The sequence below is a fragment of the Vigna umbellata genome, chromosome 4 (assembly GCF_029865625.1).
Source record: "Vigna umbellata cultivar VRB3 chromosome 4, Vumbellata_1.0, whole genome shotgun sequence".
NCBI lineage: Eukaryota > Viridiplantae > Streptophyta > Magnoliopsida > Fabales > Fabaceae > Vigna > Vigna umbellata.
The window spans coordinates 266,020-286,500 of NC_142168.1; the positions used below are offsets into that span (position 1 = coordinate 266,020).

The window sequence follows — 20,481 nt, forward strand, 5'->3', positions numbered from 1 at the left end:
TTATTATCATTATATATAAGATACTAGAGATTATTAAAATATTGTTATAGTGCAATTTATAGTCCGTTTGTTAACAACTTTTACTTTTATCTTTTTAGTAGAAACCTGGGTAATTATATATTATTTTTATACTTGATCTATAAACCATCCTATTTTAACAAAAATATAACAATTTGACCTTTTTATCATCCTAGGCTGAATACTTTGCATTTCCCCATATCCTAAAATTGTAATTTGTTTTCAGATTAACAATGAATCTTGTTTAATAAACTATGACCATTTATTACATTTATCAGTTGAACAGTGAATCAATTGTTTTTATTTGGATATTATATATTGAAAGTATCCAATACTATAAAAGGATAAAATTTATTAAATATGATTGTTTGACTTATCAATGTTGTGAACTGCAGGCAGTGGTACACCACCACTTGTACAAAATGTCAAAATTTGTGTACTTGGTAACTTAAGCATAAAAACATAGCAGAACATAATAACAAAATCTCTCCCGAAAGAGATTGAACATTGTACAAAGTATACCACACTGTATATCTTATCCACAAAGTCTTGCACGGGAGGCCCGATTTGGTCGGTGAGTCCTGCAACGAATGAGTTCTTTGATGTGATTGTAGTTGAAGTAGAAGGAGAGAAGTAAAAGAGGGACGTCGATGATATACCACCATAAAACCTCAGGAACAATGAGAATCCACATAAGTGCTTCACATCCAATTACACCAGAGAAGTTGAATATGAAAATAGTTGGGCAGTTGGTTTGAGCTGTGGAAACAAGTACGTGAGAACATGCTGCTGTGAAGAAGAGCAAAACAGTTGGAGTTGAATGTTGGAAGGGATTGTTGTTTAAACCTCCATACTTAATACCTATTGAAGTCAATTCCAACGCCATCAGAATTGTATAACCTTTGTTCTTCATGGTGTTTATGAAAACAGAGGACAAGAAGTGAGATGAAAATGAATAATGCAGAGAGAAGGAAGGGAGAGAAATTGAGATGCCAAGTGAAAATAGAGGAAGCATTTTCATAAGGGGGAAGAAACCCGCTCCAGAGGAACCTTCTGAAAAACATTAATTCAAAGATGCCACTGTATAGCTTTTAAGTCTCTATTAGTTATAAACAAACCTAAATTTAGAGATTTTATTTACCACACTGCGACAGCATGGCTTTTAAGTCTCTATTTTTTATAAACAGACTTAAATTTAGAGATTTAAAAAGTTTATTTTACTAGTGCAGTCACATCCTATCTCACACAAGCTTAATTATTTTCTTAATTTTATATATTCATGTAAATCATTTAAATTTATTTTTTTAAAAGATTAAATTTAAAATTAAAAAAATATGTATAGATATTAATAGATATCTAAAAATATAAAAATGAATAAATTCTATGAGTGACGTCGTCACGGATGACACTGGCTAAATATTTGGAAACAACTGTGTTGAACACTTCACTACTTCTATGTTTTATAATAAAATGTTTTTCTTCATTCTATTTGTATCATTTCTAGTTCTTATTATAATTTAAGACTTATATTAATAATAATAGTAATAAAATTATAAGAATAAAATATAACTTTTATAATTTAAATTTAAATATTCTTAGTCATAAAATTATTATAAATAATATAAATTAATTAAGATATGCAATAATTTTTATTAAATAAATACTAATAAATATCATTTTTTTAATTTATGATGTTTATATTATTTTATAATATTAATTTGAAATTCCTAATTTCAAATTAATACCTATTGAAGTTGGAGTTGAATGTTGGAAGGGGTTGGTGTGTGAACCTCCATACTTAATACCTATTGAAGCCAATTTGGCCATTAGTATAGTATAACCTTTGTTCTTCATGGTGACAGAAGGAAAAGTGAAAAGATTAGAGAAGAGGGATGTTTTCACTTGGAGAAAGAAGACGGTGTTTCCAATATGAGTCATTATGGGAAGAAAAAAGAGAAGCACGAAAATATTATTTTATATTGCAAAAGAAATCATGATTTGCAAACTTTTGTATGTGGTGACTCAATGCTAGAACCATTTGGTTGTTGTATGCAATGCAATCTGGTAAGGTGAAACAAATGGGTTGACGCTGAAAAATAACCTTATAATCCTAACATCACTCGTTTTGGTTTAAGTCTCTTCCCTTACCTTCCCAATATTGGTGTGGGGGTTCTCGCCCAACATCCAAGAAAGAGGGATATTTTCACTTGGAGAAAGAAGAGGTGTTTCACTTGGACACAGAAGAGCGTGTTTCTTACTCCACGAGTCTCTCTGGGAAGAAGGAGTTGAATTTGTAGTGTGAAAAGAGGAGGTATGAGTAAAAATATTTCATGCAGCTAACTATTTTACATTCATTTGATATTATCTTTATTTATCTTTTACTTTTTTTTTTCAAATAATATAAAATTTTACATTTTTTTATCATTTTATTTTTATAACCTATTTCAAATGAATGTAAAAATATATCTAAGATATCACTCATAGCTTACTACATGCTTGCAACATGAAAGTGATTAATTAAAGAGGAATGCGCATACTCTTTACTTTAATAACCCAAATCTATAACCCTAAAATCACTCATTTTTCGTGTAAGTCTCTTGGTCTTACTTCCAAAATATTGGTGTGGGATTCACACACATCATTCTTTATGACGTGTCACCCACCATATGGTTTTAAGCCTTAATCGTTACAGTTTCCAGGGTTTGCAGTGTGAAAATAGGGTGTTTTTGTAGATGGAGTTGCCCTTGTGAACAATAAGTTAAGAAAGTTACCGGCTATATGTTATAAAAATATTATTTTATATTGCAAAAGGTATCATGATTGGACAACTCTTCTTGTACATGCTATTTAAAATAATATTTAAAAGTTACCGGCTATATGTTATAAAAATATTATTTTGGATTGGAAAATCAAGTATAGATATGTAAATTTTAGATTAAGCAATTTAAAATACAATTCTAAATTCGAAATTGCATTTCGGATTAGCTAATCCAATAAACAATTTTGATTATGTTAGACTTTTTTTATCTAATAGTCAAGAATCATAATTGTCCACCTACTTAATTTGACATAGTTTCTTACGGAAACTCCTGGCATCCTATACCCTATCAGGCATGGTGTTTTTTCATTTAAATCTTTTTATCGATTACGTTTGAGGTCTATTATACTAAAGGAATACAAATTTATTTCGCACATGCGAACCAATTCCAAGGTTGACATATGATAGAGGACAAGCCTGAGTACTAGTTTGTTATCATGTTTGAGTACATCTCAGTCATGTAGGCTAAGATGTACTTAATCTTAGTATATTCGATCAGGACGAAAGATCATATCATCCTAGATCATTAACTACGATAAAATATGTTTAAATTAAGAAAAAGGATAAAACATGGTAATCAAGGTAATTAGACCATGTAAACTAGGTCCATCCAGGTAAAAATCCATAATTATAGTATAAATAACACAATACACAATATAAATGAAAGAATTCATTCATTGTCACACTTAACTGATTTAAGCATTGAAGTATCTTTAGTAAACATAATTGCAATTCAGATTGAGGAAGAAAAATACTTGAACATTCAAGCTAAGACAAGTGTTTTGAATTAAAATTTTCGCAAAATATATTTAGTTTTGTGAGAACAAGACTAATGTTCATTTATTTTAATTATATTTTTTAATCAATATTATGTTTAATTTATATTTTAAACATTTATTTTTAATAATTTAATTTAGAATAAATGTAAAGACCCAGAAAATAGAATAATAGAGTAGATAGAGGTATTAAAATAATTGAACTGAGCTTTTAAGGTTGAAATACACCAACAGTATAAATAGAAATTTCTAAATACTCAGTTCATTATCTTTAAACTGTTTATCTCTCTAGAACCACTATTTCCTAATTTTCTCTCCCTTCTCTCTAGATTTCTCTCATCTCACTTCATCTGATTCAAAATCATGTTGCGCCTACGACATCCTGGTGTCAAGGGCTTCCTTTTCCACCAGTCAATTTCGTGTTTAGAGCCGATAAGTGCGTCTCTATTTGATTCTTGAAATTTCTGCAATTTCTGGTACATGCAAGAATTGTTCGGCTTTGCATGTGTTCATTACCTTTTCATGTGGGTTCTAATTTTGTTTCTGGTTCGGTGGTTGGTTTCCTTTCACCGATTCAAAGTTTGTAGGATGTTTTAGGATCACTTGCGGTTTAGCAAAGCTGTGAAGAAGGTTAAAATCTATCAAGTTGTGCTGTACGGATGAGAGGTAAGGAAAATTAGCTAATTTAATTAATTGGTTTTGGTGTATGAATATGTTGTTTGATGATATTGCATGTGTATGAAATTGGATTTTTGGGTGTGCTCGGCATTGTCTCGTGAACTGTCATATTCTGTGAACATGTTGATTTGTTCCCTGTGGTGTTTTGTTACTATGTCGAGGGAAATTCTATGGATTTGAGTAGTGAAATTGGGGAATTGAGATTTGGTATGGAGTTGGTTGATAGGAAGAGTCTGGACAAGTTGTTTTGGACCTATTAGAACTCTTAGAACCTTTAAAATATGGAAAAAGTGGGAAAATAGATCTTTTGGTTATTGGGTTGTTGTTTATGCAGAATTTTGGAGTGAAATCTGGTATGGGATTCCTTGAATTTATGTTAGAAAGATTTAGGTATTCTTGGATAGGTGTAAATGTGTATATGATTCGTGTTTAAAAGATTAGAAGTTTGGAAATTGTTTAGTTTGGTAAGGTTTGATGTGTTCATAATTCTACAGTAGTTTCTACAGAATTATGCAGAAAGCTAATAGTTTGTTGTTGACCGCTAGGTCATGCGCTGATTTGGCCGTTCGGCCATATTTAGGTGCTCGGTCAATAACTGGATTCAGTCTTTATGGAGTCTTACCAGTTCATAACCGTTCGATATTAAGTGTGGGTGGTCTTCCTCTAGTGAGCGGTCTTAACTGAGTTCTACTTATGTGGAGTTTTCAGTTAATGATCGGACGGTCTTGCACTAGTACTCGGTCTGTCATTAAGGTTCGGTCTTAACTGTGTTCGGCCTCTAATGAGCCTTACCTGTTAATGACCGCTCGATCATGCTTTAGTGTTCGGTCCCAAGAGAGTATTCTGTCTAAGTCCATAGTGTTCGGTTTTAAGTGGGTACTTTGCCTTGGTAGTGCTCGGACTCGTATTAGTGTTTGGTCTTTCCTTGATGATTTGGTCCTAAATAGTGTTTGGCTTTTTCCTTAACCTTACCTAGTATGGACTATTTCGTCCTATTCAGTGGATAGTGAAAGACTGCTCGGTCTTACACTAAGTGTTCGGTCTAAGTTCTTAGTATTCGATCCAAGCTCTAAGGGTTCGGTTGTTATAGTATTTGACCCTCAAATTTTATTTGGCTCACGTTTGAGCCTTATTCTTCAAATTGACCTTTCAGTCATACTTATGTGTGATAGTCGTTACCGATCGATTCTATACTAGGATAGTGAGAAATCGTTCGGTCTCCAACATTCATAGGGTGTTCGGTCGTGTTCATAGGTTATGTTGATCTTTTTTGTTTGGTCATATTCAAGAATGGTGGTGGTTTTACAGTTCAATTTGATTATACTTAAATGTGATGGATGAAGAAGTATGTTGGTATTGAAATATGGTATGATAATTCTAATAATGTGAAAGTATTATGAGATATTTATAATGTGATATGAATGGAATAGTATGGTCATGAAAGAGTATTCCAGGGAGGAATATTTCAGGATTGGTTATGGAATGGTAAAGTATGAATGTGGACAAAGCTTAGTTGGTTTTTATCCTGATATTCCGTGATTGCTCATTCTCACGTAGAGAAAAGTAACTCATGTGTGGGAATGGCAGGAGGTCCTAGACCATAAGGTGAACTTGGGCGGAACAGACTAACCTTGAGTGGCAGCTGTTGAGGGTATCCCAGCTATTACATCACCCGGGTGCAAAAACGTCGTAGTTTCACAGGATATATATAGTCCGGACAGTCAGAGTAAAAGTGGTCGGTCATTGCATGTATTATATGTTCGGTCATTTCTAGAAATGTATGTTTGGTTGTTGCATGATTGAACTATGGAATTATCTCAGATTTGTATGAATTATATGTTTTACTAAATTAATTAAAGGTTTAATAGCCAATTTAGTCCCCACTTTGGTTGAAAAATCTCAATTTAGTCCCTCGTTATAAAAGTGTTTTACATTAGTCCTAACTTTTAAAATAGTGGGTCAGATTGGTCCCTTTCGTTAAATATAAGTTAACGAAATTAATGGATGATGATGTGACACAGCTTAAAGCTGATGTGTTAGATTGGTCCCTCGTTAGCTTTAAGTTGTGTCACATCATCATCCATTAATTTTGTTAACTTATATTTAACAGAAAGGACTAATCTGACCCACTATTTTAAAAGTTAGGACTAATTCAAAACACTTTTATAACGAGGGACTAAATTGAGATTTTTCAACCAAAGTGAGGACTAAATTGGCTATTAAACCTTAATTAAATTACACTAGCTTACCCTTATTTTCCTGTCTTGTCTTGTGGTCCGTTCGGTCGTCCTTGTCATTGCAATGATCACCTTATGGGTGTGAGCAGAAGATATTGAGGGTTCTCTGGAGCATGCACTAGTTGGAGAGGATGATTTCCGTTAAGAGTAAGACCGTTCGGTCTTGTGCTTGTTGTTGCAATTAGTATAGGACCGTTCGGTGTAATACACTGTTAGTAGGACCGTTCGGTCAATACACCTCTTGTATGACCGATCGGTCTGCTTTTATAATTTGTATTAGTTGTAGGTTCCTTTAAATTTTTGTGGTATAGTTTACCGCTATATTTTTGGATGTTAGAATAAAAATTAAAAGAAAACTATTTGTAGAGATTTATAGATATATGAAAATATGAAAAAAATAAAATGCTACGAATGTAGTATGCATGTTTTGGGATGACACTTGCTAAATATTTGGAAACGAATATGTTGCACAATTCACCAGTTCTATATTTTATAATAAAATGTCTTTCTTTATTTTATTTTTATTTTTATCTTTTTTTAGTTTTTATTATAATTTAAGATTTATATTAATAATAATATAGAAATCATAATAATCATTTTTTTAATAATTTAAGTTTAAATATTTTAGTCATAAATTATTATAATAAAATACTAATTAATTAGTATATGTAATAATTTTTATTACATAAATAATAATAAATATCATTTATTAATCCACAATGTTAATATTATTTTATAATGTTAATGAGAAATTCCTAATTTAAAAATATTTTCCCTTACATAATTTTATCATTTTAATTAAAATATTTGTTGTTATAGAATATTGGATGAATTAGATATTTGTGAAGTTAATGATTATATAGTGAGGAAATATGTCTATTCTACCTAATTTAAAATTTTGGCTATGATAAATTAGATGATATTTATTATAAAGATAACTAATAATTATTTTAAAATATTTGAAATTATTGTGATTTTAAAATATTGTTATAAATACAATACTAATTTGAGTACATAACAATTAATTATTATCATTATATATATATATATATATATATATATATATATAAAAGATAATATGATTATTAATTTGTGATTATTAATTTATATATGTGATAGTGATTTTTAATTACTATTATAATAAATTATTAGTGATAATTATCTTTATCATAATATAATTTAAATATAGTCAAAATATATTTTTTATTACTATTACAAAAAAAATTAATTATTTTCATTAAAATATAGTTTGATTCTAATGAAATTTAAAATTATTATTATAAATACGTAAATGATAATTTTGAAACATAAAAAAAAACTTTAGAAAGGGGCAGAGAATTGAATGGAGTTTTAAAATTTTTCCAAAAATAAGTGTTAAACGTTATTGTAGGGGTTAGACAGTTTGCAAGTAATATTAAACACTTAGAGTTTTTCACAAGTCACTGAAAAGCCTTAAAAAGAAAGTAAGGAGACAAACTTATTTTTATACTGATTTACTTCAAAATAAACTACGTTTAGTTCTTCCTTAAGCACTCTTAAGGAGTTTCACTAATATTTTAAAAGATTACTAGAAAATCAATACAATAAATCTTGATTTTTTTTATCTTCTCTTCATGTAGTCCTCTTTATATATACTTTTTCGAAAAATATATGTTATTCAGATCATTGACTTTCACATAGGGATGCAGCCTTTTAGTATGAGGTCAAATGCTATGTTGTTTCTTGTAGAGGCAAATGTGCTGCTTGTACGAAAGATATAAAGAGAAGCCACAAAGGAAACATTCTAATAATATTTTTTTATCTCTTAACGTTCTTTTGATCCGTATCCAAAAATTTTGAATAAAACTTTGTACTTAATCTACACAGATGTTTAAGAATGACCAAGAAGAATTGCACCATTACTAGTATCACTCCTTTTGGTTGCTCTATCTTATGTCCACAATACTCATAAACATTCAAATAACATTATACTTCCATACAATCAAATTAAGAAGAGCATATGAACAACAAAGATATATTGTACAGGAAATTTACATCACAGTTAGTTCATTACATCCAATTTCAACGAAAGATAAAATTATATACTCCTAGTCATCTAAAACATACAAGTTTGACAAAATTCGATGAAAAACGACGTCTTGATGTCTTGAAGTAGCTTTTGTACAGTTCTTGGGATTTTCTCGTGCTTTTCTAACCAAAACACCCTTATTTTCTTTCTTTCTTGACTTAATAATCACTCTAGAAGTACATAATTCGCTTAGCGAGCAATTATGCATTCACTAAGTGAAAACTCAAATGATCCTTTGTTAATTGATCCCACTCACTGAGCAAGTTTACTTCCTTTTAGCTAAGCGAGTCTTCAGTGGCCTAGTGAGAAAGTGCTGACAGATCATTAGTTCTTGTACAATGAGCTAACACCAAGTTTGACCACTTCTAGTTTTACAACTAACCGAACTAGTTAGACAAGTTTCACCACTGTTTGTATAACCCTAGTCCAACTTTACTAGATCATTTAACTCAACTGAGTTAAACTTACAAGTGTTTTGATTCACTTTTGAATCTAAAAACAACAAAGGTGTTTTTGATATACAAGTACAAATGTTTACTTTCTTTTAGAGGATATAAAATCAATACAATAAAGATAAGGAAACTTGTAAAAAAAATTTTCTTTTTCAATACAATAAAGATGACATAAGTTTAAGAGAACATTGACAACGTAAGAGCAATAAAAAATCTTGCTTTCTTTTATCTTCTCTTAATGCAGTCTTTTATATAGACTTCATCAAAAAAAATTCGTTACTTAGAGCATTGACTTTCATGGAGGGATCTAGTCTTTTAGCATGAGGTCAGATGCTATGTTGCTTCTTGTAAAGATAATTGTGCTACTTGTACAAAAGAGATAGACAAAAGGCATAAATAAAACATTTTAAGAACATCTTCCTATCTCTCACTTGAATGGATTTGAGGGAGAGTGATTGAGTGAATTTGAGAAGATTTAAAAATAAATTTTTTTGTTGTTTATTTGAGTGAATTTGGAGGTAAGTGAGAATGAATTTGGAAGTAAATTTTTTTAATCTGTCAAATCAATCAAATCTTACACTAATTCTCATAAATGTTGCTTCCAAATTCACTCTTATTTACCTCCAAATTCACTCAAATAAATAACAAAAAAATTTATCTTCAAATTCACTTAATCACTCTTTCCCAAATCCATTGAAGTTGGTTAATGTTTTTCTGATTCAATGAAGAACTTTTTTTTTATTCAGTACATATATTAAAGCATTAGATGTTTCTTAAGCATTTATGCATTTTATGTTTAGAAACGTTTAGGCATAGTATATGCATAAGCGTTTAGACAAAGTTTGTTTGAGTAACTTTCACGAGATATCATTTATGCATACAACATTTAGCAAACTTTAAAACCAAATTTGATTAGATGAGTTGTGATAACAAATTTAAGGAAAATGATACTTGAACAACCATTTTTGACAACATTTAGACACGCGCACACATGTCTAAATTTGAGTGGTCCAGTTGGAAAAATTAAATGAAAATGGACCACTCAAATTTAGAGACGTGTGCGCGTGTCTAAATGTTGTCAAAAATGGTTGTTCAAGTGTCATTTTCCCAAATTTAATTATTATCATTTGTGAAAATACCTGCACTATCCGTAGCTGTATTTACTTTCTCGTAATAATAAAAAATGATAAAATTGTAATTACAAGAAAACATAAATAATTTTTACAATTTAATTATAGATATTTTTTTATTTATTTTGTAAACGAAATATATTTATTTAATTTAAAAATAATTAAATTAGAAAAAAGACACTTTAAAAGTAAGATTGAAATAAAATGTAAATAAAAAGAATCCTCTTTATATAATAGATAAAAAGGAATTCATATAATTCAATTTTAGTACAAATATAATTTTATTACTATTACAAAAAAATATTTATATAATTATTATTTTTGTTACAATATAGTTTGATTCTAATAAATTTTAAAAATATTATTATAAATACAAAAATGTTAATTTAATATAAAAAATTGATATACTGTTCAAATTTTTAAAATTGATTTTTCATGTTCATATCCTGTTTTAGGACAAGTTTTTTATTTGCATCCTTTCTCTCCTAGGCGGCCATGTCTAGTGATACTGCAATTGCACAGTTTGCAGTGTTTGCACAGTTAGCGTGATTCATTGTTTTTTACACACAAAAAAAAAACAGCTAACACCTTTGGATAAGGATAACCACGTCCATGCATTTTGTAAAAAAAAAACTTAACATGATCAAAGTTTAAAATAGAAATAAAAACCAAATTTACATAATTTAAGAACTAAAGACATATATAATATTTAAATAACTGTAAAATCAATACAAAAGACACATTGCTACATGACCATCTTTTGGAAAAGAAAAATTGCATAAGTGATTTCGTTAAATTTGATTGCTAAATTTGAACTATGATTATATATTTATTAGTAGTTTCTAAGTATGATGTTGAAAACAAATTTTTGAATCGGTAAATGTGTATTGGTCGAAAACTGAAAACACGTAGTTCGATATACTTTTAAAAATGAAAAACCTATTTTAAAAATTTGAATAGTATGTCAATTTTTTATATTAAATTAACATTTTTGTATTTATAATAATATTTTTAAAATTTATTAGAATCAAACTATATTGTAACACTTTCCCTGTTTCCATTGAAGTTTCCATTTTCACTCTAATTTTTCTCTTCGTTTTCGATTTCTCTAATTACAATGAAGATAATGGTAGCTGTCAAGTGAGTCATCGATTTAGCATTTTTTTCTCAGGGTCACCGTTAAAATCAGGGTCAACCTCCACAAGGTAAGAAACTCTTTCACAAGCTCACCTTTTTGTTCTCCTCTCTCAATTCGCCTCAACACGATGCCGCTTTGCAGATTGGGGTGGGGACCTGCAATGTAAAAATGTCGATGAACCCCTTCTGCAAGATCGCCCTAGAAGAGGCCCTTCATATTAGAGAATCTGCTTTGGCCTTCGAGGTTGTCGTTGTTAGCATTGGACCTTTGAGGTTAAATCATCTTTTCTTGTGCAGTGCTATGGAAAATCAGCTATGAATTTGGTCGCTCAAGTTGAACGCAATTTTCCTGGTAAAGCTGTTTTTTGCTTAGTTTGTTTCTCAAATTCTAAAATATATAATGCCCAAATTATGTGTGCTTCTGTTTGAAGTTGCTATGAATTGTATGCAAAGTATTTAATTTGTTGGTTCTAGGTTTACGAGTTCTTCGAGCCGTTAGCAGAGAGGTCATTGGAATAGAGTAATGTTCTATGTAAAATCCAAGCTCACGATTTACCAAGTTGTATAATTATGGTTTAATACCTTTTTGGTCCCTCGAAAGGAGGCAAAAGTTCAATGTGGTCCTACCTTTTTTTAGAAGTTCAATGTGGTCCCAACTTTTGTAAAAAGTGTGCAATCAAGTCCTTTTTGGAAACGGCGTTGAGTTTTTAACGGAGCAGCTGACAGGGTGGACTGAAGTTAGCTACGTGGCTGTGTGTGGGTAATATGTGGCTGTGAGAGGGTCATACGTGGCTGTGAGAGGGTAAATGTGAGAATATTACTGAGGTTAAGAAATCAGATGTTAGGGTTTGAGTTGCAGAGAAATTGGTAATTTGGGATTTATCATCGTGGAGAAAGTGTGTTGAAATCTAAAGCGCGAATTGGATACCGGAAATCTGAAGCTCAAATTGGACCGCGGTGGCGATGAGCTGAAGATATTCTACTTCCTCGAGAAGCTAAAGCGTGAAGCGGCGCGGAGCGGAGCGGAGGCAGAATCATCACCATGCACGGCAATCACGAAATCATGAACGTTGAGGGCGATTTCCGCTTCGCAACAGAATTCGGCATCGAGGAATTTAGGGTTTGGTGGGAGTGGTTCCAAGTTGGGAACAAAATCTAGAGCCTTTGCCACGGTTTGGAAAAACCGAACGACCCAATGAGAGGCGTTCCCTCGTCGTTCCGCGGAGTGAGGAAAGAGTTCCATGATGGGTTTCGGGCCCGGGTCGCGGCTTTGCGGCCCAATGGCCCAATTGCAAATAGGTTTCTGTCTGAGAACGTCACCGTTTTGGTCGTTGGGGATTCTATTTTCGTGCACGGTGGATGTTGGAAAGGAACCAGGGCTCGGAATGTTGCTTGGGGAACAGGGTGGACCAAAGCAAGTCGAAGTTCAGGCTTAAAGAATGATAGTGGATTGCCTATACCATCATTGATTAGTATGTCATTATTTCCAATCACTCTGTATCATTGTAGACTATTAGTATGTTTGGTTTTGGTTTTGCTTTTGAAGTTACACATCCATATTTCATGTATAAAAAAAATGGAATTATTTAAAATATTTTCAACTCAAGTTCATCACCTTTTACATCTGAAAGGAAACTAACCCTAATCTGATTTGTGGTTTACAATTCGCGCTTCAGATTTCAACACACTTCCTTCACAATGATAAATCTCAAATTACCAATTTCTCTGCAACTCAAACCCTAACATCTGATTTCTTAACCTCAGTAATATTCTCACATTTTCCGTTAAAAACTCAACGCCGTTTCCAAAAAGGACTTGATTGCACACTTTTTACAAAAGTTGGGACCACATTGAACTTCTAAAAAAAGGTAGGACCACATTGAACTTTTGCCTCCTTTCGAGGGACCAAAAGAGGTATTAAACCTATAATTATCAAGTCAACTTTTACTACTACTTTAAAACTGTTAAAAAATATGGACTAAAATCGATACCTTTAAAAATACAGGAATCAAAGTTTTTCTAATTTTATGTAATACTTCATGCACAAAAACATATTAGAAAAAAATATAGGCTTCAAAGAACACGTCAGAAATGTCAATCCAGTAATTCATGGCAAATGCGTAAATACTCACAAGTTCGGTGAAGCCCAACGAACTCTCGTTGATCCTTCTTCTTCGGTTGGTTGGTTTATTTGCCAAGCTCCGCTGCTTTCTCCGCCTCCTCTCCTCTGATCAATCTCCGGCTATCTTCCGGTCAATATCCGGCAACTCTCCGGTCAACATCCTCAAAACCTCTGATCGTTCTTCGGTACGCTTTTTTATCAACCTCCGTTGACACTTCACGTCCATCTCCTTTGTATCTTCATATTGTTCGTTGTTTTCTGAGATTCTATTTGCAAAATTTAAAAGTTATAAACATATTTATGCGAATTGTGGGGGGAAATATACAAAAGTTTCTTCATAGATATATGTGTGCGTGTGTTTGAAATTAACGTTTAAGTTATTGTTGCTGTTGTTGTTTCTAATTCTTGTATTGGATCTGATTGATTCGAATTGGGAAGGTAGGGTAGAGAAATTGGGAACAATGAGTCAGGTATTTGACGGGTACGAGCGACAATACTGTGAACTATCCGCGAATCTTTCGCGGCAATGCACTGGGGCTTCCTCTCTTGATGGAGGTAATGCAATCAAACTCTATCTTCTCACAAGCTCTTCAGTTCCACCCTTATAATATTGTTGAGGCTAATGATTTTTAGGCCGTATAAAGGAACGGGAAGAACATTGTAACATCTAATGATCAAGTTGAGCTGAAAGGATACTATACAATGGTTAATTACTTATTTTGTCCTTTACGTACATAGGCAATTTTTACATTTTAGAATCTATACCTAAAGACTACTTATTTTAGTTTTACACATACACTTTTTAATCCGTTTTAGTTCCTAACATATAAATTGTAAGGATTAAAACAGATTACAGATTAAAAGGTTTATATGAACTAAATGAGTCAAAAAAAATGTATTCTCGGGGACTAAAAGTAGTAGCTTGTGTGTAGGGACTAAATTGTAATGATAGTACAAGTATTGAGATTAAATGAGTTTTTTTTTTCATCAGAAAAATATATATATCTTTATATATTGGAGCACTTGGGTGTTCCAACCATTATACAAAATATATTTATATTGTTCTGTGCTTTAGGTCTCCATGAACATGATTAAAACCTCTGCATTTGAGTAACTAAACCTTCTGTTATTACTTATCGAATAGGATGATGGAGTTTTAATTTTCATGATCACTGCATTACTATAAAATTACTATAAGATTATTAAATGCTTCTCTTTGAAAGTTGATTTCATGAATACTGGAACTATTGGATGTAATGTTTTTATATGATTTTAAAATTGGAAAAAAACTTAAATGAAGTTCTTTAGATGCTTTTTAGTTCTGTTTTCTAATTAAAATTGGAGTTTCACACTGGTAACTCGCACAATAAAAGTGGACATTTAAAGTTGGCATCGAATAACGAGTTGGGCTCCATTTTTTTTAGAGAACGACGCCAAAAAACATCTGAAAAACGCTTCCTATGTTTTGTCCTTTAAAATATCCGTTTTGCTAATTTTAGCAGACGCAACTATAAGCGTGCTGTATGAAACTTAAACTTGCATCAAAGGCTTGCTATGGGGGAATGCATGATGAAGAGACCTTCCTTCTGATAAATTATTTTATTCGTATAATTTCTGCTGAAGAGGCTTAAGCTTTTTGTTAAGGATGTAATCTTTTATCAACTCCCATCCCACAACATACACGCACGCAAAAAAAAAATGGATAAGGACGTAGCTTTCTCTGACTAATGTTTGCTGGTTACCTTGTGTGCCGCAGAACAAAAGAAGCAGAAAATTTCTGATATAAAAGCTGGATTAGATGATGCTGAAACATTGGTATTGACTTATCTTCTCTTCCTCCTCCTGATGTTTTGCTCAATTATAATTCTTCCTCGAATATTTTCAGATTCGGAAAATGGACCTTGAGGCTAGGAGTTTGCAGCCTAGTATGAAGGCAACTCTTCTTGCCAAGTTAAGGGAATACAAAACTGATTTAACCAATTTGAAGACCGAAGTTAAGAGAGTTACAACATCTAATGTCAGTTTCGCTGCTAGAGATGACTTGTTGGAATCAGGAAGTGCTGATACACTGGCGGTATCTCTCTTATACATCCCTTCCTCAGATATTGATACGTGTCATGTAATTAATTTTGAACTGGGAGATTTGAGACTGGATTTGGCTGGTAATTTTCGTTGTTAGAAAAGGCTTTTTGGAAGTTAACGTTGTGAATTGCCTTCAAGCCAAAGTTGGCCAAGTATTTGGGCCTCCAAGTCGTAATACCCACATTTATATAGCACTAAATTACTGAAGTCTTGTGGATATTCTAGGGTTGGAAAGAGCCAGAAACATTGCATGATGTTTAGATATTATGAATCTCAACTTTGGATTCTTTGACATCTGCAATTTCTTTCACCTCCATCTCAGTACAACGTTTCTTATGTACTATAGTGTTTCGATATATGATACATTACCTTCTTTTCATTTATTTTGCTTTCTAATAGCTACTTATGGATGCTAGGACAGGTATCAAATGATCAAAAGGGAAGACTTCTGATGTCTACTGAAAGACTTAATCAGTCTACTGATAGAATAAAGGATAGCAGAAAAACAATGCTGGAGACTGAGGAGCTTGGTGTCTCTATCCTCCAAGACTTGCATCTACAGCGACAATCCCTACTCCATGCCCATAAGACAGTAAGTTCCACCACTTAGCATTTGATGGTCAAGGTCATCTAGGGAATGCACTTATAAGCACTTCACTTTTTAAAAATGTTTTCCCTATATAGAATCCATCTGACCTCAGGCCAGTCAGATCTTGTTTCCCAAAACCTTACTTCTGATAAGTTCTGAAGAGTAGAATATTAATCGTTTCTCGTTTCAGCTCAATGGGGTGGATGATAACATCAGCAAAAGCAAGAAGATTTTGTCCGCTATGTCAAGAAGGATGAGCAGGAACAGATGGATTGTAGGCTCCTTATTGACAGCTATGGTCGTTGCAGTTATAATCATTTTATATTTCAAGCTGACTCATTAGCCTGCTATCTTGGCTTCTTATCAAGAGCTGTTTGAGCAACGGATCTCATTAAAATTTCTTATTACATGAAAAATTCTTTCATTTGAGATAATGACAATAGTACCATTACACATTCCTGTGAGGCATCATTATTCTTTTCGTTCTATGATACTTCAGATTGGCGTAAACAAAGAAAATAATAGTATCTTCACTATGCCAAAGATAAAGAGAACAGAAATGGCATAGCAAATTACTGTCGCTAGCGTTACCGAAAGATTTTACACGACATTTTAAAGTTGCAAACAGTTTTATTTTTTATTTTTTATTTTTGGATTTGACTCCTGTAGAGGGCAAATGTCCTTTATAGCCAAATCCTTTTTTTTTTATTATATCTCAGTTCCATCCTACCAAACATTTTCATTGCATGCTACCGATTCAAGAAGGAAGAAAAAGAAGGCCTAACTGCCTTAGCGGTGAGAAATAGGGCGGGTAGTATGGGTATATAAGGAATAGCACTTTATACTGTGATTAGACAGAGACAAATCATATACTTTGTATAGACCAGTGGCAACACTTGGTGAGAGGGGTTAGGCCCTCGTCTTACACGTGTTTCTCCTTATTCATTTCATAGAATAAAATACCCATTATTTGATTCTTTCTGTTGAGTGAGTGTGCATTACAGTGACCGAGAGGATCCTATTCTCGGATTCCTAACAGAGTGGTCCGACCTGCCGGATTCGAGGGAGAGAGATCGGAGTAATGGAGGGAAGAAACGAAGGATGCCTAAACGTGGTGGAGAGCCAGCTCGAAGCTATAGAGATTGCAGTAGATGGATTGAAGGCGGAAAATGTGGCGATAAGACAAGACTCGGTGGCTATTCGTCAGGATCTTCAGGAAATCATGCGAATGCTGGGAAATCGCAACCACGAACATGAAGGTAGATCGGATGGGAGTCAGGCTTCAGTGAACGGCATGCGGAGGACGAGGCGAGAGGATGAGAATGTAGGTTCGCGCGATGCGGAACAAACTGAGGGACAATTTTATTGGAGGAAGAAGGTGGAGCTTCCCGTATTTGAGGGAGTGGATCCTCTGAACTGAATCAACCGAGCGGAGCGTTTCTTTGAGCTACAGGGGGTGACGGAGGACGAGAAGGTCAGAGTCGCATATGTCAGCATGGAAGGGAGCGCTGGTTATTGGTATCGGTTCTGGCGGGCGAAAGCGACGAACCGCACCTAGGAAGGGCTAAAATGTGCGATGATCGGACGATTTGGGGACAGGAACAGGGGTTCGATTTTTGAGAGGCTCATGACTAACCGTCAGACCAGAACAGTCGAGGAGTACATTCGAGACTTCGAGATTCTGGTAGGACAAACGAACGGAGTAACTGACGCACAACTTCTAGGCTATTTCCTCGGAGGCTTACAGGAGTACGTGAGGAATAGAGTGCGACCGCATGATCCCCAAGAACTAATGACGGCGATGCGAATTGCGAGAGATGTGGAGGTCCTACCGGGAGGAGCTAAGACTTGGGGTGGTGGTGCGAATCAACCACAAGAGTCGGGGGGACGAACGACGGGGACAATAACTCGAGTGGAACCAATGCAAAACCAGGAAGGGCGGACGGCTAGTATGAAGAGCGTAGGGTCTGGGGGAAGAGAAGGAAACTCGGGACATACGACGGGAAGGGGTGCGAGTGCTACGGGGAACAACACCATGGGAAGAGGAGTGCGAAACCTCCCTTATCACGAATATCTCAAGAGAAGGGAAGAGGGACGATGTTTCCGGTGTGGGGGGCAATTTACCCCTGGACATCGTTGTCCGGAACGCAGCTTAAGGGTGTTGATTTTGGGCGAGGATGAGGAGGAAGAACCTGGAGAAACCGAAGTGAAGGTGGAAAATGAGAGGTTAGAATTATCTTTCTTCTCTGCAGGAGGATTGACTCAACCGAGAACCATGAAACTTCAAGGAAGTTTGGGTGATAAAGGGGTGTTAATCATGGTTGACAATGGTGCTAGCCACAATTTTATATCCCAAACGTTGGTTGAGGAGCTGCAAATGGAGGTAGATAAAGCCCAGATTCATTCGGTCTGTTTGGGGACGGACAGAGGAAACAAACCCAGGGTTGTTGCAAAGGGGTAGTAATACATATGGGGGATATTGAAGTTACGGAGCAGTATTATGTTTTCGATTTAGGAGGTGTAGACCTGATTCTAGGGGTGGAATGGTTGGCTAAGTTGGGGGAAGTAGTGAATAATTGGGGTAATTTAACCATGAAGTTCCAATAAGGAGGACAAGAAGTGATGATCTGAGGGGATCCGACTTTGGCTAGGGAGATAATAGCACCCGAAGCGTTGCTCAAAATTACCGAGGCAGAGGCGGTAGCAGTAATATGGGGGTTAAGACAAATGGAAGTACCTATAAGAGAAGGGGAGAAGCAAGATCTGACAGAAAAACAGGGGAGTGAGTTGGAAAAATTGCTGGAAAAATATCAGCAAGTGTTTCATGAGCCTCAAGATTTACCGCCAGAGAGAGAGTGAGCACAAGATAATTCTTAAAGAAGGAACAGACCCCATTAATGTGTGCCCTTACAGATATCCACACTTATTGAAGGGGGAAATAGAAAAGCAGGTGGAGGAAATGCTAAAAACTGGGATTATTCGACCTAGTACCAGCCCTTACTCTAGTCCAGTCATTCTAGTCAAGAAGAAGGATGGAAGTTGGCGTTTCTGTATAGACTATCGGGCCCTTAATCGAGCCACAATACCCGATAAATTTCCCATTCCGATAATAGAAGAGTTGCTTGATGAATTAGGAGGGGCGCAATATTTCTCCAAGATAGATCTTAAGGCTGGCTACCACCAAATTAGGATGGAAAAGGAGGATATCCACAAGACCGCTTTTAGAACACACCAAGGGCACTACGAATTTTTGGTGATGCCCTTCGGGCTTACCAATGCCCCAGCCACGTTTCAAAGTGCCATGAATTCCTTGTTGAGACAATATTTGAGACAATTTGTGTTGGTATTCTTTGACGACATTTTGGTCTATAGTAGGACTTGGAAAGAACATCTGGAGCATGTGGGGTGTGTGTTGAACACTTTGATGCAGCATCAGTGGGTGGCGAATCATAAGAAGTGTGAGTTTGGGAAAAAACATATTAGATACTTAGGCCACTTGATATCCGAAAAAGGGGTAGAAATGGATAAAGAAAAAGTGGAAGCTGTTCTGGGATGGGAGGAACCCAAGACCATCAAAGCTTTGAGAGGATTCTTGGGATTGACTGGATATTATAGGAGATTCGTTCGGGATTATGGCAAGATTGCCCGCCCTCTAACAGACATGTTGAAGAAGGGCAGTTTTATGTGGACAGATGTGGCCAGGGAAGCAATGGGGAAATTGAAAACAGCCATGACTACTGCACCAGTTTTGGCATTGCCTGATTTTACTCAGGCCTTCCATGTTGAGTGTGACGTGTCTGGAGTGGGAGTGGGAGCAGTGTTAACGCAAAACAGGCGGCCAATCGCTTTCTTCAGTAAAGCTTTGGCTGAAGGATCATTGAGCAAGTCAATTTATGAGAAGGAGCTCATGGCCCTTGTGATGGCAATACAGCACTGGCGGCCTTACCTCCTAGGCCAGAAGTTCGTGGTCCATACTGACCAAAGAAGCTTGAGATACTTGTTAGAACAGAGAATAACAACCCAGAATCAACAGAACTGGATTGCTAAACTCTTGGGCTATGATTTTGATATAATCTATAAAGCGGGAGCTATGAATAAGGTAGCGGACGCATTGTCTCGGAGGGGAATGGAGGCAATAGAGGAGAAAGTAAGGGGGTCCAGGAGTGTAGAGGAGGGGGAGACAGAGTTGAACATAATTGTCAGACCCTATTGGAGAGATTTCCAGGAGGTATTAGAGGAGGTGGAGGAAGATGGAGAGCTCCAGAAAATTGTGGAAAATATACCAAAAATCCTGATATGCATCTCCCATTTACCTTGGAGAATGGAAGGTTACACTACAAGGGCAGGCTGGTGTTGTCGGCTAAGTCGAAGTGG

At 34.6% G+C, this 20,481-nt stretch overlaps 1 protein-coding gene across 4 annotated transcripts; it reads left to right on the forward strand.

The window, feature by feature from the left end:
• The first annotated feature begins 11,249 nt into the window (after positions 1 to 11,249).
• LOC148198884 (vesicle transport v-SNARE 11-like) lies at positions 11,250 to 16,566 on the forward strand. Of its 4 annotated transcripts, none has more exons than XM_088114546.1 (8): positions 11,250 to 11,382; positions 11,457 to 11,666; positions 11,789 to 13,621; positions 13,875 to 13,991; positions 15,193 to 15,251; positions 15,322 to 15,510; positions 15,940 to 16,110; positions 16,298 to 16,566. In XM_088114546.1, the coding sequence occupies exons 4-8, from the start codon at positions 13,898 to 13,900 to the stop codon at positions 16,448 to 16,450; spliced, it is 666 nt and encodes a 221-aa protein (XP_087970672.1). In that variant the 5' UTR covers positions 11,250 to 11,382; positions 11,457 to 11,666; positions 11,789 to 13,621; positions 13,875 to 13,897; the 3' UTR covers positions 16,451 to 16,566. The 4 variants fall into 4 exon arrangements, with proteins under 4 accessions (XP_087970672.1, XP_087970673.1, XP_087970670.1 ...); XM_088114547.1 differs by having other exon boundaries at positions 13,879 to 13,991; XM_088114544.1 differs by lacking the exon at positions 11,789 to 13,621.
• Positions 16,567 to 20,481: the final 3,915 nt, after the last annotated feature.

Bases quoted from the DNA above. Each gene is read 5' to 3' on its own strand.
- LOC148198884 (XM_088114544.1), top strand. From the start codon at position 11,630: ATGAATTTGGTCGCTCAAGTTGAACGCAATTTTCCTG. The intron at 11,667-13,874 runs GTAAAGCTGTTT...CGAATTGGGAAG, and splicing joins AGTTGAACGCAATTTTCCTG to GTAGGGTAGAGAAATTGGGA. The intron at 15,252-15,321 runs GTATTGACTTAT...GAATATTTTCAG, and splicing joins TAGATGATGCTGAAACATTG to ATTCGGAAAATGGACCTTGA.